A 24,454-nucleotide genomic window follows, 5' to 3' on the forward strand; every position below is an offset into this window, starting at 1 on the left:
CAAAAGTCCGCATATGCTAAATGCCGTGCCGTTACACTAGTCCGGTATAGTAATCTCTTATGGTTATAACACACTAAATAGTTGTTGTTCTTTAATCTATATAAAATTGACCTATTTCCAATGGCCGCAGCACACCTCAGGACCCATTTTAAATGTCTGTAACCTACACTTTCTTGAAGAATATTGTCAGTGCTAAATAAAAATCAAAAGAGAAGTGGAGGTCATGTTTGATGCAAGAAAAATAATTTCAGTCAAATACACAAACTGCAAAATCAGCTAAAAAAATGAGACCCCAAATTATATTGGTGGTGTATGATCTAAGTTTCCATGAACATGTCATGTTGTTATTTCATTATGAAAATGCTACCTACATGTTAAGCATAGATCTGTCATGTGATTTTAGCAAAAAAATAAGGAAAATAGCTCTACAGAGCAAAAAAAATGAGGACTATTTGTATCCGCCATTATGCGACTACCTTTTTTTTTCGCGCCATTTTCCTATTTTTAGTGTCTGTATGCCTTATTAGCCTTTACAACTGACTATAATTAACAATGTTAAACACTATCGACATAAAAATATATGATCACTAAGATTTTATTAATCAACAGATTATCAAGGGTTGCAGTTAGCACAATCCTGGACTACAGTTAGCACCTAGATCATTTTAGATGTACAAAACCCATGTCAATACAAGGAAAACAGGTGCTGGCTGCAGGGGTATCTACATGTATCTATCTTCAAATACTGCTTAACTCCCCTCTCGGGTATTATTAGCAGGTGCGCAGTCAGTGCAAGAGAAAGATTTTTACAAAAGTATGTTTGATACTGGAAAAAAAATGGTCTCACACTACAAACAATACGGCTTAACTGTTGCCGTGTTCCAGGGTGGATAAAATCTACCGAGTAATTATAAAAAAGATGAGCAGGATACCATTATGTCTGGCTGTTGTCAATGACCCTGACTTAAATGGTTATACAGCTATGATAAGTTGATACAACATAGTTTAACCTTAAGCCTGCTGGTGGCGAATATTTCTGCCTTTGCGACCAGTGCAGACCAAGATTAGCCTGCACATCCATGCAGTCTGATCATGGTCTGCACTGTTCCCTGTTCAGTCAGTAAATTTTAAGCTAACACACCTTCGAATATATGGTACTGCCCAATTGAATGATGGACCAGTCCATTTTAGAAATTTAGCAGGGTAAAGGTTAACATAAATGTGTCAATGGCCCGTCACTGCTGGAGTTAGCTTATAATGGTGCTGCCATGACTTTGACCAAAATATTTTAGAGATATGGAGAAACTAAGGTATAAAACTCATTGATATAGAGCAAATATGGAATTGTTTGTCATTACAGCACAACTTTGACCAAAGTATGTTGCAAGCAAAAAGGAAAGAATAAACAGGTATGGTGTCATTTAGTCTGTAAGTAAGGCCTTGAGCAAAATTTGTTGAAAGCTACAAATCGAGGTATTTTCCCCCCAAGTTGATCCCAAATCAGACATGCCATAAGAACATAACAAATTATAATTGTGCCGCACCATAAGAAAACCAACATAGTGCGTTTGCGAACAGCATGGATCCAGACCAGCCTGCGCATCAAGGGTTGCAGACTGCGCGGATGCGCAGGCTGGTCAGAATCCATGCTGTTTGTTTACGGTTTTTCTAATTGCAATAGGCTTTGAAAGCGACCAGCATGGATCCTGACCAGACTGCGCGGATGGGTAGGCTGGTCTGGATCCATGCTGGTCGCAAACGCACTATGTTGGTTTTCTCATGGTGTGGCTCATATGAAGTTTCAAACATCTGAAACCTGGAACTCTACATTAAGCTTAAGTTTATTTCTGGGAAGGAAATGAAATGAGAGACAAAACATGTTTTAAAACAGTTTTATTTTAAACAAAATTGATATCACAAAAATCAAACAATTCTATTCCAATACCCTACTTGAGAAATACAGACATTTATATATAATTCTGTTTCGTAAAGCAAAAATCTCTCTATTGATTCAAAACATGACACATTTTCTTACCATATCTTAAGTTTAACAGGTTTTCATCTTAATGTCAAGCAATATTTTGCCTAATTCGATTCAAGAAAATAGCGTGGGAGTAGTATATCTGTACATCTAATTCACTTCTACAGACAAAGACATATACAGAGTTTCTTATCACAGGAATATTTATACAATATCATTCACAAGTTAAACACAAAATCTAAATAGCTCAGCAGTGCCGTGGCAAGTTCTGATGGTAGCTATCACGATGATATTGTAAACTTTTCAATAAATTTGTGTAAAAACATTTGAGAAAAACATAATATATTACAAATATTTCTATTTGTTTCCTGAAAATATTTTAGTGCAAAATTTCACCTAGTGCTTGAAACTGCCACAAGATACTTGGTAGCTATCATGATAATATACTTAACTTTCTAGAAAAGTTGCCCATTTTTCTGAAAACATTATCACAATTAATTATTGTTATCAAGATAAGCTTTTTATTTCTAGGAAACTTCAGGCTATTGAGATAAAGTTTTCAGAGAAGTTGGAAATACCAAGACAATTGCTGTCAGAAAGTATCTTGCTAATAAATGGCACTTGTGGGCACTTGCGTAGAACATACCGAAATACTAATGTAAATTATACAATATTATTTCCAGGAAACTTTCGACTACTGAGATAATCTTTTCATAAAACTTCGCTTTATCAAAATAACTTTTTTTTAACTATCGCGATAGCTACCTAGCTATATTGTAGCAAAAATATCCCACCATACAGCAGTACTGAGGCAAGTTTTGTGTTTTATGTAGATAGATATGGACAAAGTTTCTGAACGTTTAAATAAATCATTCTAATATTACTACCGACTTTTTTTTCTATTCTATTTTACAATACAAGATAAGGAGTAAACGATGTTTGATATTTGTAGACTACGAAAATATGAAGTGGTACAGGGATTTGAATTTCATTCTTATTTTACCAACGTACCAAGTTTAATGAAATATAATACCAATTTTATATTAGTTATTATTAAATTATCATAACAAGAGGGCCATCATGGCCCTATATCGCTCACCTGTTATCATTGCACTTGAGGACAAGGAGATCCTCAGAAAAAATATCAAAGTCCAAAGGACAGGAACAACAAAGGGAAAAAATTTAACCAAAAAGAAAAAAAATTCTTACAAGGCATAGATATGTCAAAATACACCTAAACATTGGAGGTACCAGCCATGTTGTACCACAGAATAATGGTCTCGGTTTTTCCCTATGGCCAATAATAAAAAAGTTACTAAAAATAAGCTATTTATAGTAACGTAAAAGGGAAGTAATTAAAAAAAATAAATATTGTAAGTGAACAAAAGAAGGATCTGCCAAATAAATCTGTTGACATAAATGAAATTTCAGATCAGTATCTTCATTAGTTATGGAGATGTACCCATTTTAATTTGAAATAAAGGGAGGTAATTTGACATAAAATCAGTCCATAGTTGTCTACCCTGATTGTCTCAGTCCAACTAATAACAATAATGAAATTTCAAATAAGTCCTATAAGTACTAACTGATATAAATCCATTTTGATTACAATCAGGGGAGGTAATCAGATATAAAATAACTCTGGAACCTATGATTGGATCTGATTTGTCATGGAATCCAAGATTTATTGTTGTTGGAGATATTTTGGAAGTTTGTATCAAATAAAACCATAAATGAAGTCTCTATATGGCTGCAAATGCCAAAATAGCCAATTTTGGACCTTTAAGGGGCCATAACTCTGGAACCCATGATGGAATCTGGCCAGTTGAAGAAACGAAGCAAGATCTCGTGGTGATACAAGTTGTGTGCAAGTTTGGTCAAAATCAAATCATAAATGAAGGAAGCTGCTATTGTGCAGACAAGGTCAAAATAGCTAATTTTGGCCCTTTCAGGGGCCATAACTCTGGAACCCATTATGGGATCGGGCCGGATCAAGAAAGGAACCGAGATCTTATGGTGACACAAGTTTTGTGTAAGTTTGATTAAATTCAAATCATAAATGAAGCTACTATTGTGCAAACAAGGTCAAAATAGCTAATTTTGGCCCTTTCAGGGGCCATCACTCTGGAACCCATAATAGAATCTTGCCAGTTCAAGAAAGGAACCAAGATCTTATGGTGACACAAGTTGTGTGCAAGTTTGGTTAAAATAAAATCATAAATGAAGCTGCTATTGTGCAGACAAGGGCAAAATAGCTAATTCTGGCCCTTTCAGGGGCCATAACTCTGGAACCCATAATGGAATCTGGCCAGTTCAAGAAAGGAACAAAGATCTCGTGGTGATACAAGTTGTGTGCCAGTTTGGTAAAAATCAAATCATAAATAAAGCTGCTATTGTGCAGACAAGGTCAAAATAGCTAATTTTGGCCCTTTTAGGGGCCATAACTCTGGAACCCATAATGGGATCTGGCCAGTTCAAGAAAGGAACCGTGATCTTATGGTGATACAAGTTGTGCGCAAGTTTGGTTAAAATAAAATCATAAATGAAACCACTATCGTGCAGACAAGGAATTGTTGACGCACGGACGGACTGACGACGGACGAAGGGTGATCACAAAAGCTCACCTTGTCACTATGTGACAGGTGAGCTAAAAATGGAAGAAAAGTGGAACACTAGATAAAATACTGGAATGTAATGACTTTTCTTTAATCCTACTAGTTTCTAGTCATAATTTTAACATGTCCAAAACATTGCGAATGATACTTATTTCACTTGGGTATTAATTACATTTTACTCAGACTTTATCATAGACTCCATGTGTAAAATCCAAAACTTTTAACTAAATTAAAGGTATTAAATCGATATACCCGGTAATATTTCAATGAAACTTCAAAGTTTTGTTGTCTGTAGCATCATCTGGGGCATGTGCAGTGAAAAATCTTAATCTGATTTCTAAAATAGTGTGATATTTATTTCTAAAGTCACTATATGTTCATTGTAAATATAGGAGAGATCGCCGTGACGTCACACATTACACCTGTTTATCTGGTGGTTGGCAAAACAAATGTTTTTACAACGTTTGTGTATGGGATCAGAATTTCTAATTTTTAATAACTTTTACGCTCATTTATGGATTTTAAAAATTCAAAAAGTTTTGAAATGCTTACGATTTTCATATTTTCTTGTTTAAATATCTTTTTAAAATAAATAACCATTTTAAATGATATATGATTTTAGTAGCGGCGTAGCGATGCTCTAAACTTTTAGAAAAAACACTGTAACTTAAGCGTTCATAATAAATCCATTTTGAAATGATAATTAAAAGTAAGCAATAAATTGCTCGTTTCATATCCTTTCCAATGATCAAAAAAATATTGATGTCATTTGTGTTTTATGAAAGTTTAAGCTGTTAGAAAAACATCACTGTTTACAAAAAAAACACGGACGGTCAGCGTCTGCCCACCCAGTATTTGTCTTTTCAGTTCTTAAAATAGAAAATACAAGGGATTTGTATACAAACACGATCTCTCCTATACTTCGTTATATCAAAGTTGAAACTGTCAGGTACTCGAAAATTCAGCTCTCTGATTGGTCAATTAGAAACCCTAATGTAATGTGATGTCATGATAAATTTATGAATAGCCCATCATTAGGGATATAAGAGAAAACTGCTGGAAATGTCTTAATGAAGCAATTTAGGTAAAGCGACATTAAATGCCTCTACTTCTATTTTTTACGTATTAAATATAACAATATATAACATATCTTTAATCAGCATTTCCAGCCTTTCATTTCTTGTGAGACTACCCTTGTCTTGTAGGTCTGTCTTTAGGCAATTTAAAAGTACTAAAACAAGAGGGTCATGATGACCCTGGATCGCTCACCTGAGTAATATGAGCTACATGTTTCAAAAGTCAAACTGATGATTTTTAGAAATTGTTTGGAAAATTTTCCGATGTACAATCAAGTAACCCCTGGGGCGGGGCCAATTTTACCTCGGGGGTCATGATTTGAACATAGTTTGTAAAAGTCTACTAGGCAATGTTACATATCAAATATCTAAGATCTAGGCCTTCTGGTTTATTTTTAGAAAATTTATGAAGATTTCCCTATGTACAACCAAGTAACCCCTGGGTCTAGGTCAATTTGACCCTTGGGGGGGGGGGGGGGGGGTGTCGAGATTTGAACAAATTTTGTAGAGGTCCACTAGGCAATGCTACATGTCAAATATATAAACTCTAGGCCTTTTGGGTTATTTTTTGAAAATTTTTCGATGTACAATCAAGTAAACCCATGGGGCGGGGTCAATTTGACCCCGGGGGTCATGATTTGAACAAGTTTTGTAGAAGTCTACTAGGCAATGCTACATGTCAAATATCTAAGCCCTAGGCCTTCTGGTTTATTTTTAGAAAATTTTTGAAGATTTTCCTATGTAAAATCAAGTGACCCCTGGGGCGGGGTCAATTTTGACCCCAGGGTCATGATTTGAACAATTTTAGTAGAGGTCCACTAGGCAATGCTACATGTCAAATATCTAAGCTCTAGGGCTTCTGGTCATTGAGAAGAAGACTTTTTTAAGATTTTCCTATGTAAAATCAAGTGACCCCTGGGGTGGGGTCAATTCTGACCCCGGGGTCATGATTTGAACAAATTTGCTAGAGGTCCACTAGGCAATGCTTCATACCAAATATCTAATCTCTAGGGCTTCTGGTTTTTGAGAAGATTTTTAAAGTTTTTCCTTTCGGTTGCCATGGCAACCAGAGTTCTGCATGGAATTCAATTCTTTGAACAATTTTGAAAGGGGGCCACCCAAGGATCATTCCTGTGAAGTTTGGTGTAATTCTGCCCAGTGGTTTTCAAGAAGAAGATTTTTTTAGAAAATGTTGAAGGACACACGATGCACGACGGACACTGAGCGGTCACAATAGCTCACCATGAGCCTTTGGCTCAGGTGAGCTAAAAATATGTGACTGACCATAATGCAATGAAACCATGGTCACATGACTGAGACACATAACGAAAACACAAATTTTGCCTAGGTAGACATATAAAATACTTTCACTTTAATTTTACCCAAGAGCTTTGATGCAATTTTAACTTTGGAAGCATTATAACATAGCTTAAAATCATTCGCAGACATTCCTCTCTACAATCAAGCATCAATAACAAGAGCTGTCAGATGACAGCGCGCTCGACTATTCGAAGAATTGATTGAAGAATGGGGTCAAAATATTTCCATAGATTTTCAGACTAAACAAAAAAATGGATTAAACAAAAAATGTTCCTGTATTTGTGGATTTCGATTAGTCTTGCACTAAATGGCAATGTGTGACCATGACAGCAAATATGTTAAGTTATATGTTAGGCAAAACATGGACTTATATGAAAAATTTAACTAATTTCTAAGTCCAAAAAGGGCCATAATTCAGTCAAAATAGTTGACAGAGTTATGTACTCTTGCCTACAGATGGAAATCATGTTGATAAACTAGTGTTAAAAGTTTCAAAGCCACAGTTCAAACAGTTTTGACAAAATGCTGACTTGTAAGAAAAACTGAACAAATTTCAAAGTCCAAAAAGGGCCATAATTCAGTCAAAATAATTATCAGAGTTATGTACTCTTGCCTACAGATGGAAATCATAATGATAAACAAGTGTTTAAAGTTTAAAAGCCATATGTCAAATAGTCTTGACAAAACATGGACATTTACAAAACAGAACCAATTTCCAGTTCAAAAAGGGCCATAATTCAGCCAAAAAAAAGATGAGAGTTACGTACTCTTGCCTATTGATAGAGACTATTATACTGAACAGATATAAAAGTTTCAAAGCCATATGTCAAACACTTTACACAAAATATAAACTGGTACGAAAAACTTAACCAAGATTTCTAAGTCAAAAGGGGCCATAATTCAGTCAAAATGCTTGATGGAGTTATGTACTCTTGCCTACAACTGGATATTGTGATGGTAAACAAGTGTTGAAAGTTTCAAAGCTTTATCTCAAAAGACTTTGTCAAAATGTGGACTGGTACGAAAAACATAACCAAGATTTCTAAGTCAAAAAGGGGCCATAATTCAACCAAATGCTTGATGGAGTTATGTACTCTTGCCTACAACTGAACATGGTGATGGTAAACAAGTGTTGAAAGTTTCAAAGCTTTATTTCAAAAGACTTTGTCAAAATATGAACTGGTACGAAAAACTTAACCAAGATTTCTAAGTCAAAAGGGGCCATAATTCAGTCAAAATGCTTGATGGAGTTATGTACTCTTGCCTACAACTGGATATTGTGATGGTAAACAAGTGTTGAAAGTTTCAAAGCTTTATCTCAAAAGACTTTGTCAAAATGTGGACTGGTACAAAAAACATAACCAAGATTTCTAAGTCAAAAAGGGGCCATAATTCAACCAAAATGCTTGATGGAGTTATGTACTCTTGCCTACAACTGAACATGGTGATGGTAAACAAGTGTTGAAAGTTTCAAAGCTTTATCTCAAAAGACTTTGTCAAAATATGAACTGGTACGAAAAACTTAACCAAGATTTCTAAGTCAAAAGGGGCCATAATTCAGTCAAAATGCTTGACATAGTTATTTACTCTTGCCTATAACTGGACATGGTGATGGTAAACAAGTGTTGAAAGTTTCAAAGCTTTATCTCAAAAGACTTTGTCAAAATGTGGACTGGTACGAAAAACTTAACCAGGGTGTGACGCCGACGCCGTGGTGAGTAGGATAGCTCTACTTATTCTTCGAATAGTCGAGCTAAAAATGATATCTGGCATGAAAATGGCCTTTACTAGGCGAGAAAATGGCATTATATACTGATATGGACTACTTTCTAGTGGACCACAAAGTCATAACCAGCAAATTACTACCTTCATACCTAAATGAGGTGCTTACAGTCACATGATACTGTGTTCTAAAAATAGATTTATGTGCTAAAAATAGATTCAGAATCCAGCAAAAACCTGTATTTCCTACCAATTTTGCTGACATTTGCAGACTTATCCAACAGTGAAATCAGGAGATTAATCTAATCTACAAAACACAATTTTATATAAATTAGCAAACAATTAATCAGCACTGTATTCCATATTCATGAATGTTTGAAATCTGAAAGTTAAAATTAAGCAAATGAAATGTTCAGTAATTTTCTGTTTCTCTGAAATTTTGCTGAGCTGGATATAGCAGCAGAATGAACATTCATGCAAAGTTTTATTATGATCTGTACTAATTTAATTATAACATTGAAAAATGAAAATTCTGAATTCATACTCAATACAAAAACTTCAGCCAAGGTCTCAATCATAAATAAACTGAACAAAGTTGAATGTATTACATAAACTGTTGTAAGCATCAAAATCAAGTACTAACAACTTAGGATAGTGTGTAAGTTGAGAAGATTTTTATCAACAAATTTATCATTTTATAAGTCTTTAGCGCGAAAAAAGGAAAGTTTTGCTTGTTTTGGGTTTATCACCATTTTTCAACTGCATTTTAGTTGCATTTACTGGCAGCTCTTTGTCATGGCAACCATGTTCAACCATACCAAACAAACAAGTTTATATTGATCTGCTGAACTGTCACATTATCCTTAATTATCAGTAACAGAAGGGGAAATACATAACATGTATTGCGTATTTTATTATTAATAATCTCATTCAAAGCAACCATGGCACTTGTTATACATTCTATGCACAGTTTAAAATAAACAAAAATCACAACATTTTTTGCACTTTTAAGAGCATCCTATACAGTAAATTAAAATGAGCCGCACCATGAGAAAACCAACATTGTGGGTTTGCGACCAGCATGGATCCAGACCTGCCTGCGCAAACAGTTTCTCTAATTGCAATAGGCTTTTGAAAGTGAACAGCATGGGTCCTGACCAGACTGTGGATGCGCAGGCTGGTCTGGATCCATGCTGGTCGCAAACGCACTATGTTGGTTTTCTCAGGCACGGCTCAAATATGTTTATGCATATTTAACGTAGTTTAAATATTTAGTGACAGTTATATTTTGTCTAATATTTGCAAAGGAAAGCCCTCACAAATCTGAAACTTAAAATATTAAGAAACATTTCTCAGAGAGCACAAGTTGCCAAGCTGCACAAGCAAAAAGTCGTAATTTTATCGTTGACCACTGTATATTTCCAGACATCAAACAATCAACTGATCGAAAAAGTACATAGTAAACGTTTTTATTGTTTTACATTTACGCAGAATTTAAGATAAACTAGAGCTACAAAACTTTTACCAACATTTTCCAAAATTATGCAACTCAAGTCGTTTGTGAAGTTTCTGAGAAACATGCTTACATGCATGCTTTCACAAAATTTCTACAATAATAAAAAGGGATATAAATTTGACAAAATGTAAGTGAAAGTTATGTAACTTGTCCCTTCTGGCCAATTTAATGTGTGAAATTACCGTAAGAAGCATTTAGACTGGTAGTTTCTGAGAAAACTATGTTACATGTATATTTTACCAATATTTCGAACTTAAAAGAGGGACATAATTTTGACAAAATAAAAGCTAGAGCTATGTAATTTATTCTTTGAAGTCACCTTATGACCCAGAAGACAAATGTAAAGTTTGAAAGTATTCTGGCACAGTAGTTTTTGAGAAATCTGCTAACATACAAAACTTTCACGACATGGACACTGTGTCGTTCATTGTTTTCCCCATGCATATTAAATTAATGCATGCAACTTGCCTTCCTGCTTAAACGCCTTTGAACCATGCCTAATTTTTTCTTAATGTCTTTTTTTTTCAGTAATTTTCAAGCTAAGGACATTTAACTTCATTCAAACTGCATTTCTGTATTCAAAACTTCACATGGAATATTTACACACAATCAGAAAAGTCTTGCGGAAACACTACCTGAGTCCTTTATCACAATTCATTTATCAAATGACACACCAAAACAGAACCAACTTATTAATTATACAAAAATTAATCACATAAAATTTAAACAAATCAGGAATTTGGTTTTGATTGTTAGAACCGACAGCATTTTATCTAATTTGTATAGAAAACAAGGGCAAACACCCTCTAGGAACACTTTACAAGCCATGTTCCCCAGTTAGAACATTTGGTTTACTTTGGGGAGAGACTCTCATTCCAGCAGAATATGGTTTATGGTTTCTCAGAGATTTTTATACATAAAAAGTTTACATTCTTCTCTTTTATGACTTTTCAAAGCACTAAATTGTAGTAAAACAAAAATAAAGTATGAAATCTACAGTTTATATTTACAGCATATAAAAGCAAACAAAGATAAAAGTAGGAAAAAAGAAAACAGTTCAAAGTAGTCGGCTCGTCATGACAATTGGCATTTGGTGTTCAATTACATATTCCCCATATATGATTTCGGCAATCTCCAGTTCTTATTTAAAAGCAAATTTAAGTGACAGTCAAAGGATGCCGAAATAATATACAAGAAAATGTAATCGAATGGTAACTGCCAATTGTCGTTATGGGTCCACTACCATAACTGTTACTCAAATTCAGAGAAATATTTAACACTGTATATATCATGATGTACACAACCACTGTAGCACATATAACACATACTGTACAAGAAGTTACAGTCTCATCATGGAAATGTTTCTGATTTCTGCAAATGAGAAAAACTTGCAAAATCAAAATAACTCACTAAATACACAATATTACTTTGTAATCAAGTGTAATCATTTTCATCTCCTACTTTGGCATTAAAATCAACATAAAATATTTTCTTTTTCATTCACATTCTTTACAGATACAGATGTCAATTTTGTGGAAAAATAGGATCTGATACACAAAATATACATACCGAATTTTATCTTAAAATCACTTAATTCTGAGTGCATCAAATTTTGTGGTTTTTGCCCAAAAATGCCAATTTTGTAGGGAAATAACTTTGTGGATTTCTACTTATCAATGTAAAAAGAATGGGAACTTTGCTTGTTTGTTTCGATTTAATTTAACTAAAAATTCCATGAAAATTAGTTCCACGTAAATATTAATGATTTCACAGTGGCTTAGCTCCAAAATGAAAGGCATTCCTTACAGTTCAGGGTCGATTTATTTATTTGGGTTTTACGGTGCACCAACACAGTATAGGTTATATGGCGCCAAACAGGACTACAAATTTTGGTTCCACATCTCATTTATATCGAAATAAAAAAGTTCAGGGTCGACATTCGACGTTTTGCTTGCTCGTATAGTACATCAAAAGAATATGTCATTTAACATTATAGCTAGTTAATTAACCTAAACATTACAAATTTTCATCTATCTAATTTACATTCCAGTATTATTCACTCAAAAATGTTTGTGACCAACAGAATAATAATTTGTACAGTACAAGTTTAATCTTGTAAAGCAGTCTCAATAACAAGCACATGTTTATTGACTAGAATAGCACATTTATACAAAAGATATTTTCCAACCTTTACCAACACCTGTAATGGTACAGTTCTACAATTCAACCAATGTTAAGCTAGTTCTGCAGGGCATGTTCAAAACAATTTTATTTTTCTTTGATGTAGAATTTGATCAAACCTTAACTTTTCAAAAATATATGATATACCTAGAAAATTCAGTCACTTAAAACGTGTCGTGTGCTCATTTTTTTTACTAGACTGATCTGAAAAAAATTACAACTTTAGAAAGGTTTTCTAAAAGGAGTCTATAGGAAAGTCACAATTCTTATGACATTCTTGATTTAGAAAATGTTCTGCAATGTTGATGATAATGAAATTTTTCCGAGTTGGAAAATAAGCATAATTTTGTTACATGGTCAAATAAAATGTATTGGTCTGAGTACTCATTTGCCAATTATTAAAGATCTTCAAAAATCTCAAACTCATTCTAAGGCATTATTTGGATTATTTCATGTGTCAACATTTTCATTATCATATTTCATCTGGTGATAATCACATGGTAGTTTTTTTATCAATTCAAACACAGATTGCAAACAGTTTGTAGACTTTTTGATTCCATATGCTGGGTCTAGGTTACCGGTATAGAAATGACATAAAATCAGTGCTTTTGGTTAATAAATCAAGCAGAACTACCCTGAAGACACCTCTGAGGCAAAGGTAAGTATAGACATTACCTCCCTATAAAGGTGAATATTGCCTCCCTATAAAGATGGACATTACCTCCCTATAAAGGTGAACATTACCTCCCTATAAAGATGGACATTACCTCCCTATAAAGATGTACATTACCTCCCTAAAAAGGTGGACATTACCTCCTTCTAAAGATAGACATTATCCCCCTATAAAGCTGGACATTACCTCCAAATAAAGCTTGACATTGCCTCCCTATAAAGATGGATGTTGCTTCCATACAAAGACGGACATCACCTCCGTAAAAGGTGGACATTACCTCCATATAAAGATGGACATCACTGCCCTGTGAAGGCAGGCATTACCTTTATAAAAAGATGGACATTACCTCCATATAAAGGTGGACATTACTACCCTTAAGGGTGGACATTTCCTTCCCAACTTAACCAGTTCTTTGTAAACTGGAGCTCTCCAAAAGAGCAACCCTCACAACCCCCATCTGACAATTTATTGCACAAATTTCTGCAAATGTGTAGAATATTTGTTTTAAAAAAACATACAAAAAGTAACAAAATAAATTCTGACTATACTTTTGTCAGAATTAATTGCAGACATTTATCATTCTTCTTTAAGATTGCCGAATGTACATTCAATCTTTAATAAACACCCCCCCACCCTACGAAACTATGATAACAAACCAGTCTCTACTCCTGTTTCCAAACATAAACTTGACATTGACCAATGGCAAGGTGGGGTTTAAAAACTGGTCTTAAATTTTTGAGTTTATATTTTTGAAAATCTGATTTCTTTTCTCAAAATCGTAACTGATCTGTGCTTTTCAAAGGCAGTCAACCATGCTTTAAAAAAATATATATGTAAGAAAATATAGTTTTTATGCAGAAACCAGTCAATTTTATTACAAAAAAGGTTTATAAACTGGTCCATCTGAACAGCCTACACAAAAAAAATAAATTTCGCTTTTGTATCTAATTATAAAATAAATTATCTAACTCTACACCTATTTTTTGTCCAACAATCAGTGACGTGCAAGACTGTGCAATATTTTGTAATAATGGATATATTTCATATTTGATGATGCAAAGTTTTTGAATATATTCCAATGGAACCTAAACAACAGAAGCCACTGATCGATAAAAACATCTGAATTCAACATCAGTAGATGCCTGACACACTGATATTTCTGTACATATTTTCACTTTAAGCTGTTTCAGTAGTCTGGAATACACTTTTGTTAGAATCATTGTTTTTCATTATTTGTAGAGAAAAATAAGCACAGAATAGAAAGCTCAATACTGAAAAAATTTGAACTTGTACCCAAAACATACTTGACCAGCATAATGGCTCATTCAGTATGCTTTTTTGATCGAGTACTCATTCAAATAGATAACCTCTAACATTGATTACAATTCATTTCCAAAAATACAAGAATCAAAATGTACTAAAACCTCAAAAGTATCTAGAAAAATATAGGAAATGAATGATAGTTTGGTTCTGTAATTTATTTTCATTCTGTCAAACCAAACAACCTAATACATCTGTACTTTTTTCTACTTGTAATAATTTTTTATATTATCGCTAAACATTCCAGCAGGAACTCCTAGGTTATCTTTAGACAAGAATTCATCGAGGCCCATATCCACCCCTGAATAAGGTGAGGTTTGGCTGGGTTGTGTTTCAGCTCTGGTTCCTCTCAATTTCTGACTGTCTGTAGATGCAGAACCAGTCTGATACAGATCAAAGTCATCTAGTGAATCAAGCGAACCCCCAGATCCTGCTTGATTGTTTTCAATATTTGAGAATATGTTCTTGGCAAAATGACTGTCTGGAACATTGTTTTTCTGCTGACTGCAAAATTCAGGGGAGGGAACTCTCATTCCAGAAGCAGATGCATTAGTTGAGGCTTGAACACTAGGCCGAGCCTCACCTGTAACACATTTATCATCTGCATTCTGCACATTGCTAGAATCATTTTTGAAAGACTTCTTGGGGCTAAATTGTTTTGGTTTACTTCCTTGCCTATTTATATTTCTTTTCAAGTCATCAGGCACATTTTGATCCCTTCCATGGAACGGACCACCAAAGGGAACTGAACCATCAAATGGTTGTCCATAACCATAGCCAGGCATTCCCATAGGTGGGCCATATCTCGGTCCCGGATATCCTTGATTCCTTGCTCTTGGCGGTCTTGCTTGGTAGCCTCCTCTGAAATGAGGCGGTGGGGGAGGGGGATACATTCCTCTTTGAGCGAACGGAGGTGGACCCCTCATGTATGGCGGAAACCCTGGCGGACCACCAAAATATGGTCTAAAGTCTGGACCGTGGTATCCTCTTGTTCTAGGGATAAATTCTCGTCTCCTTTGATGCCCTTGAGGCTGATACGGATCTGCTCTAGGATGATATGAATTATCGTACCCATACCCAAAATTGTCTTGACCAGATTTTGGACCATAACCATAATACTGTGAACCGTTTTGATTATCTGAAAACTGTGGAGCACCATTACCAAAATCCAGGTTGTCAATATCGTCTTCCTCGTCACTATAAAAAACACTCCAGTCCTTTACGAATTCTCTTTCACCTTCTTCAAACTCATTAAATCCACTTTTGACATCATCTGAAAGACTTCTATTCACTTTTGGAGTCTCTTTTCTATCTGTACTGACACCACTCACATTTTTTCCAACTCTGTCACCCTCCTTTGCAGAACTTGCATTGCTGCTTGCTTCTAAACCACCGTTTCTTTGAAAATTTCGACTACTGTTAGAATTATTTTGATTGTTTGTGTTTTGAAAAGTCCGACTTTTGAAATTGTTTGTGTTACTATGTGTAGGTTTAGAAAAGCTGGCAGCATTAGAAGCAGGCCCTGCACTTTGCATACCTCCACTAGTCGGGCGAGATTGTCCGCTGTGTGGCTGAGAGCTTTTCTGCGAACCATTGGAAGATATGGAGCTTCCAGAAATTGGTTTTGTAATACTGAAATATAACGAATCAGCTGAAATTTGTATTACAAGTAGCATAGAATTATGACAACAAGAGCTCCGCCAAGCGGGGCAATATAACGCCCAAAGATTTATATCAGGGGACGGAAGCAAAATTTTTAAGGTTTTTTTTTTTTTTGGTGGGAGGTGTGTGCGTGTGGATTTTTTTTTTTTTGTGGGTGGGTGGGGAAAGGTGGGGGTCAAGCAGGGTATGTGTCTGTGCGGTAGTGGTGACAGGATACTAAAGGGGGGGGGGGGTAAATGGTAGGGAGGGGCTGTAATGTAAATTGTTGCAGACTGCACATCATCTCATCATCTTCTGCCTATATTCCAAGTTTCAAGTCAATACCTTTAATACTTTTTAAATTATGCTCTGGACACAAAATATGATGTGTAGATATGACCTTGCTGTAACCTTGACCTTTGACCTACCACCCTGGTTCAAGCACTCTGCACATCGTCACATTGCAACCTACCTAAATCTCAAGTCTGAAGTCAATACCTTGAATGGTTAATAAGTAATGCTCCGGACACGAAATATGATGGACAAATTTGACCTTTGAGCTTAATTTGTGACCTTGACCTTTGACCTACAGACCCAGTTCATGTGCTCTGCATATCGTCACATTGCCACCTGCCTTCACGCCAAGTTTGAAGTCAATACCTTGCATTGTTATTTAGTTATGCTCCGGACACGAAATATGATGGCCAATTTTGACCTTTTAGCTCAATTCAGGCCTCCTAGCAGGCCTGAACAAAAATAAAGGTTTTTATAAAGGCTCCAATCTATGGAAATAAAGGCCTTTTAGTGTAAAATATTAAAAAATAAAGAGTAAATAAAGGCTATTTTTGTCGGAATTCTCGTTGAAAACACATAATATATATAGGTATTTACTAAAAACATCTACATGTATGTGGTCTGCTGAACACAACAACATTCTGAAAAACTCCAGATGAAAGATACACAAGCAGTATCCTAATAACAACACTTAAAAGTGGGGAAGAAATACAGTAGTATAACCATTACTTGCTTTAAACTGGCACGGCAAGCAGTCTGAACAAAAATATAGGTTTTGAGTGAAAATTACAGGCTATTTGGCCGTTTTAAAGGCTTTTTCAGAAGATTTAAAGGTTTTAAAGGTTTGCTCTGAAATTAAAGGTTTTTAAAGGTTTTAAAGGTTTCACTAGGAGGCCTGTCAATTTGTGACCTTGACCTTTGACCTACAGAGCCAGTTCAAGTGCTCTGCACATCATCTCATCGCCATCTACCTATATGCCAAGTTTAAAATTAATACCTTCATGGTTATAAAGTTATGCTCCGGACACGAATTATGACGATCCGATGGACGGACGGACAGACGCACACGCCATCACATAATACATCCATTTTTTTCAAAACGAGCGTAAAAAATGTATTAGACATATCTACTTTAAATACAACAACTACTTGTTTGCTTGTCTTTGGTTTTGCATATTTTTTCAACAGGATTTCAGTTATGTTATGCTGTACCAGTACTAGCAAATAACTGCAAACTCCGCACGAATCGGAGGTGAAAGACAATGATTTCAGACACGATGTCATTTACAAAATAGTCAGGTGAATATACATGTATGCTCCAAATATACATGTATGTGCCACTTGGGGATCAAACGATCTGCACTTACCGCTAATCTACAGAGCTAAGTGGGCAAGCTACAACTTCTTGTATGTACAGAATTGTTTGATCATTCATTTTCTGAGTTACAATTTGTCTACTATTGTGTACCAACAAATCTCTAAAGGGACAAAACAATAATGGTGACTACTAAAACAATAAACAGTACTATCCAGCAACATGTATCTTTAATATGTAAACAAGCATGACCAGTTGAACACATTTTTGTTGTTGTTGTTGTTGATTTTAACATCATACTGACACAATTAAAGGTCATATGGCGACTTTAGAGCTTCTGATGGCGAAAGAGATTCCGCCCGCCCGTTCGTGCATAATTTTTGACACAGACCAGCACCTGGGTAAACAGTCTACCTTTCCTCACAGGAGCAACCATTGATTTAAGTCCATGACCATAACCACTTGGCCATAGACACCTAGTTAAGCACTTTGACCTGCAAAATGCTCTGTCTTCCATGCCACTGGTATAAACTGAAAGGCATTCGACACAGGATGTTTTGCATGGCCAAGCTGTTCAAGCTGCTGACTTTGTGTAACTTGCCACTCACCATTCCGGGTTTGGAACCCCACTTTTGGTGTAGAATTCTTTTATGTGAGGAAGCCATCCAGCTTACTTACAAGAGGTCTGTGGTTCTACTCTGGTGTCCCCCTCGATGCGTTATTTCTGGCATTATTTCCATGGAGTCTTCCTTCACCATAAAACCTGTGAAGTTGTTACATGACTTCCATTGTGTTAGAGGTCGAAAAAGCAGTTTAAAAAATGGCATCTGATGCACAAGAATTTATCAAAATGCTTATATAACGTGAAAATTAACTTTATCATAACATACTCATCATCTATATCGTCAAGGATATCAAATCTGTTTCCATTCACTAATTGTTTCCTAGTGTACATTTTCGACTCATGGTTTTTATTTAAGCTCCCTCCTGTCTTATCCTTAGATTTACCCTCTGCTGAGCTGCAAAATAGAAGTTTAATCTATATTGATAATACTAATACCTATTTTGCAAACAACCCTACTTATGTATACTGTGAATTTTTTTTACCAATAATTTGGCAGCATAACTTGTTTCTCAAAAGATCTATACTTCTTGTGGACACAAGTTAGTAGATTTCGAACTTTAGTTTGTACTTTTCACTCTTTAGTTTGTAGATTTCGCACCTTAAAGATAAAACAAAGAACATATGGGACACTGTCTTGTTTGTTCTAAGTGAATATGGATTATCTTACCCAAGAAGTGAAAAGAATTTATTATGCTTTAACCGGTGTGCAGCACGTGAAATATGAGTGAACTAGAAGATGCTTTTGTAGAAAAGCACATGTCTCCCCCACTGCATAGTAGTAATAGGCAAGAAGTCAATAGGGGGCAGGAGCAAAAGTCCAAGAGACACTGATGGTTAGATGCAATAGGGAGCATCTACTTTGCATATCCAATCATCCCAAGAAGTTTCAACATTCTGGGCCTAGTGGTTTTCAAGTTATGGATTGGAAACGGTTTTCCATGTTCTGGCTCCTGTGACCTTTACCTTTGATCGAGTGACCCCAAAATCAATAGGGGTCATCTTCTCTGCATGTTCAATCATCCTATGAAGTTCCAACATTCTGGGCCAAGTGGTTCTCAAGTTAGTGATCGGAAAGTGTTTTCCATGTTCAGGCCCCTGTGACCTTGACCTTTGCTCAAGTGACCCCAAAATCAATAGTGGTCATCCACTCTGTAAATCCTATCACCCTATGAAGTTCAAAGGTTCTGGGTCAAATGGTTCTCAAGCTAATGATCAGAAACTGTTTTCCAATTTCTGGCCGCTGTGACCTTGAACTTTAATCAAGTGACCCAAAAATCAATAGGGGTCATCTACTCTACATTTCCAATCATCCTATAAAGTTTCAACATTCTGGGTCAAGTGGTTCTCAAGTTATTGATCAGAAATAGTTTTCCATGTACAGGACCCTGTGACCTTGATCTTTGATCGAGTAACCCCCAAAATAATCTGGGTCATCTACTTTGTAAGCCCTATCACCCAATGAAGTTTGAAGGTTCTAGGTTAAATGGTTCTCCAGTTATTGATCGAAAATGAAGAGTGACAGGCATATAGCCCCTGTGACCTTGACCTTTGATGGAGTGACCCCATAAACAATGGGGGTCATCTACTCTGTAAGTCCTATCAACCTATTAAGTTTGAAGGTTCTGGGTCTAATGGTTCTCAAGTTATTGATCGGAAATTGATTTCCATGTTCTGGTCCCTGTGACCTTGACCTTTCATGGAGTGACCCCAAAATCAACAGGGGTCATCTACTCTGCAAGTCCAATCATTCCACGAAGTTTCAACATTCTGGGTCAAATGGTTTTCCAGTTATTGATTGGAAATGGTTTTCCATGTTCAAGCCCCTGTGGCCTTGACCTTTAATAGAGTGACCCAAAAATCAATAGGGGTCATCTACTCTGCATGTCCAATCATCCTATGAAGTTTCAACATTCTGGATCAAGTGGTTCTCAAGTTATTGATCGGAAATGGTTTTACATGTTCAGTCCCCTGTGACCTTGACCTTTGATGAGTGACCCCAAAAACAACAGGGGTCATCTACTCCATAAGCCCTACCACCCGATGAAGTTTGAAGGTTTTAGGTGAAATGGTTCTCCAGTTATTGATCGGAAATGAAGTGTGATGGACGGACGGACAGACAGGGCAAAAACAATATGTCTCCCCCAGTGGGGGGGAGATATAAATATGAAAATTGTCTCAATTCTTTGTGAGATGTGTTTCATATTCACTCAAACAAACAAGTTTTCTTTTTATTTTACACTGTATGCTTAATTATGCAATTTGCAACAAATTCTAATCGCAGCATCTGAATCAGGCGTAAATGAAAATGATATCAGATGTCTTTTGACATTACAAAAATGTATAAAGGCACACACAATAATTTTTCATTCCATTTTATTATTTGCAGCATACAGTATCAAAATTCTTGTTAAGTAACGAGATTTGAATCTAGAAATAGGCTACAAAGATAAAAGCACAACTACAACATTCATCCTGTTTTACTCGAAAAATTAGAAATTAATACACAATGTACAAGAATACCACATCAGTATGACTATTATGGATTCTGTCTCACTTGTGATTCCCAGTACTTCACCCCCCCCCCCCCCCCCCCCCCCGTCCCCCTAAAAAAAATCAGTTTAGTTCAACTTTACAGATGAGGAAACCTCAAAACATGCAGCTGACTTGTGTACATGCAGAATGTCTTTTACTGAAAATTACCGGTTTCTATTTGTGTTCAAGTTGTAAGTTTTTCCTGTTGGTACTGAACTGTTACAGCTGTTTCTCTGTTGAGCTGCTTCTGTATTGAAACCTTCAGACTCTTGCCGTTTCTTTTCTATATAAATGTGTAAAATGTTATAAAGATGAAGTACTATAAAAACACTGCATATTGTTTAAGAAATAATATATCTCATCCAGTGATTTGTCGTTGAATAAATCATTGTTTGGAGTTCAGATGCGAAGGAATTATATCACGAGGGCACAGCCCGAGTGATATAATAATATGCATCTGAACGACAAACAATGATTTATTCAAGAGCAAATCACTAAATGAGATATATTATTTCGTTTCTAACACGTTACCAAGGATTTTTAAGTACATCCTTGATGACATTTATTAAAAATTTGCCTATTTTCAATCGGTTTCTTTTCCAGCGCGCCGCTATGCCGTTTGACGCCATGACGTAATGATGGTGACGTCAGAACAGTGATTTGTTGTATAATAATTCACTGTTTTCTGCCTTCTTTGTTTAATAGGAAAATGAATCGGATCATGTTAGAATTAACAATGAGTAATGTAGAAATATTTCCAAGGCTATTTCGCTAGAGATTAATGTCGCTGATTTCAGATCCGTCAAACTGTGGTACGAGTCACCCGTAAAGTGTTGAACTCTTCCAATGTGAGGAAGCTATCCAGCTGGCATACAGGTCAGTGGTTCTATCCAGATGGCATTTCAAGGCCTGAAATACTGCCTCTCTGGGCACATTTCATTTTCTCCATAAACTTTAGCTAGAAAACTTCCATATGATCCTAACTGTATCTACATGACTTAAAACAAAACACAAGTTCAATTTTATACTGGACATTTCGATTAATGTCCTCATTTTTATTATTTCTATATTATTTTCTAGCAACTACTTCATAACCATCTCTGTCATTTTTTACAAATCTGTCTATTAAGAAACCATTTTAACATGCAAATAAATATATGTAGTTCAGAGTGGCAGTGTTGCCTACCAGACAGTTACACAACATTAAATCTAGCTTATTTTCTGACACTGCTGAGACATCGAAATTTATTAAATGATGAAATGTTTCATCCATGATCACATCATGGACAATTTATTCATGATTCATCAATGCTACAATCAGTAAGCATGTCACTACAAAGCATCAAACCAGGCAAATTATTTGAACTAAATGTCACGTCAAAATGGTCCTAGAAAATGGCCCAAAACAGAATTTTTTGATTGACGGTCACATGTATAAAAGACAAATATCAAATATGAAAACTGATACCTCTTTGTCTGGCCTTCCTCGACTTCTTCCCATTATCAAAGAAATCTGAAACAATCACAAACATTCATGTTGAACTTTCAGTTACTTGCAATTACTTAACAAGAGCTGTCACAGGAGACAGCGCGCTCGACTATTTCGATGCTGGATAGTGAAACTGGGCACATCTGAGGAAACTAGAGCTGTCACTGGAGTGTTTAATGACTCCAATTGTGGATGAAGATATTGCACAATAGCCTGAGTCTATGTCAAAAATATCAACTTGAAGTAATAATAGAGGTAAAGATAAAATGTATCAAAACACTATATAAGTATATCCTAAGCAAAAAGGGGCATGATTCATTAAATATTGGTGCCAGAGTTATGCAGCTTGTGTCATATAGTGTGGGTGATGATGTTGAACAACTATTTTAAGTTTGAATCAAATCCATTCAGTAATAACAGAGACAGAGTGAAAGTGCATCAAAACTTTAACCTAAAATTCTAAGTAAAAAGGGGGAATAATTAATGAAAAATTAGTGCCAGAGTTATGCACCTTGCATCATATGGTGTGGGTGATGATGTTGAACAACTATTTGAAGTTTGAATCAAATCTATTCAGTAATAACAGAGACAGAGTGAAAGTGCATCAAAACTTTATCCTAAAATTCTAAGTAAAAAGGGGAAATAATTCATGAAAAATTGGTCCCAGAGTTATGCACCTTGCGTCATATGATAAGGGTAATGATGTTGAACAATTGTTTAAGTTTGAATCAGATCCATTCAGTAATAACAGAGATAGAGTGAAAGTGCATAAAACTTTAACCTTAAATTCTAAGTAAAAAGGGGAATAATTCGTGAAAAGTTGTGCAAGAGTTATGCATCTTGTGTCATATGATGTGGGTGATGATGCTGAACAATTATTTTAAGTTTGAATCAAATCCATTCAGTAATAACAGAGGTAGAGTGAAAGTGCACCAAAACTTTAACCTGAAATTCTAAGTAAAAAGGGGGAATAATTCATGAAAAATGGTGCCAGAGTTATGCACCTTGTGTCATGTGATGTGGGTGATGATGTTGAACAACTATTTTAAGTTTGAATCAAATCCATTCAGTTATAACAGAGATAGAGTGAAAGTGCATCAAAACTTTAACCTGAAAATCTAAGTGAAAAGGGGGGATAATTCATGAAATATTGGTGCCAGAGTTATGGCCCTTATGTCAGATGATGTGGATGATGATGAGGAATAAGTATTTCAAGTTTGAATCAAATCTATCAAGTAATTACAGAGATAAGTTGAAAAAAGAGAAAGTGCACCAAAACTTTAACCAAGGTGGGGACGCGGAAAGACGCCGACACCGACGCCGGGGCGAGAAGGATATCTCTCCTTATATTTCGTATAGTCGAGCTAAAAACCAGCAAATGAAAACAATGTTTATTTCAAAAGGAACTGCAAATTCCAAGTGATTTCCAATTAATGTCTTATGCTCCTATCATTGAATTCCTGCATCCCAAATTTAACACAAAAATTACTTTATTTCATGAACAAGTCAACTATATGCCCAATGATGGTGTGTTTGAAGTAAATGGGTAAGTAATTCTCAGTTTCAAATATCTGTGACCTTGACCTTGACCACTGACACACCGGTCCTGAAAACAATACAGATCTACTGAACACAGGTAATCACCCTATGAAGTCTGAAGACTAAATGCTACAAATTGGATACAGTTTGAAGTTTCTATTTATTTATTTATTTTGTTGGGTTTAACGTCGCACCGACACAATTTTAGGTCATATGGCGACTTTCCAGCTTTAATGGTGGAGGAAGGCCCCAGGTGCCCCTCCGTACATAATTTCATCATGAGCGGGCACCTGGGTAGAACCACCGACCTTCCGTAAGCCAGCTGGATGGCTTCCTCAAGTGAAGAATTCTACGCCTCAAATGAGGTTTCGAACCCTTTGATGTAAACCACCGTCTCCAACACTATGGATCATCTACTGACCACAGGCAAGCTTAGACAGAACCCAAGGGTTTTACAGTAATTAAACAGTTTCCAAGTAGATTTCACTATGACAAAACCTTTGACATACTGACCCCACAAAACAAAGGCTTCTACTGACCACATCCATCCTATTAAGTCTGATGGCAACAGACCAAGAAATCTCAGTTGTAGGTAGGAAAACCATCAAAAGCAAA

At 35.7% G+C, this 24,454-nt stretch overlaps 1 protein-coding gene across 2 annotated transcripts in view; it reads right to left on the bottom strand.

Moving 5' to 3' along the window:
• Positions 1-9,607: 9,607 nt before the first annotated feature.
• LOC123539629 (serine/arginine repetitive matrix protein 1-like) overlaps positions 9,608-24,454 on the bottom strand; it is a 50,590-nt gene continuing 35,743 nt past the window's right edge. For both annotated transcript variants that reach the window (XM_053526482.1, XM_053526483.1), the window contains exons 11-14: positions 22,280-22,324; positions 20,980-21,094; positions 18,545-18,673; positions 9,608-16,036 (exon numbers count right to left, since the gene is read on the bottom strand). In XM_053526482.1, coding sequence (XP_053382457.1) covers positions 14,611-16,036; positions 18,545-18,673; positions 20,980-21,094; positions 22,280-22,324 — 1,715 coding nt within the window. In that variant the 3' untranslated portion in view covers positions 9,608-14,610. The remainder of the gene's footprint in view (positions 16,037-18,544; positions 18,674-20,979; positions 21,095-22,279; positions 22,325-24,454) is intronic.

Source organism: Mercenaria mercenaria, chromosome 16 (assembly GCF_021730395.1).
Source record: "Mercenaria mercenaria strain notata chromosome 16, MADL_Memer_1, whole genome shotgun sequence".
NCBI classification, from domain to species: domain Eukaryota; kingdom Metazoa; phylum Mollusca; class Bivalvia; order Venerida; family Veneridae; genus Mercenaria; species Mercenaria mercenaria.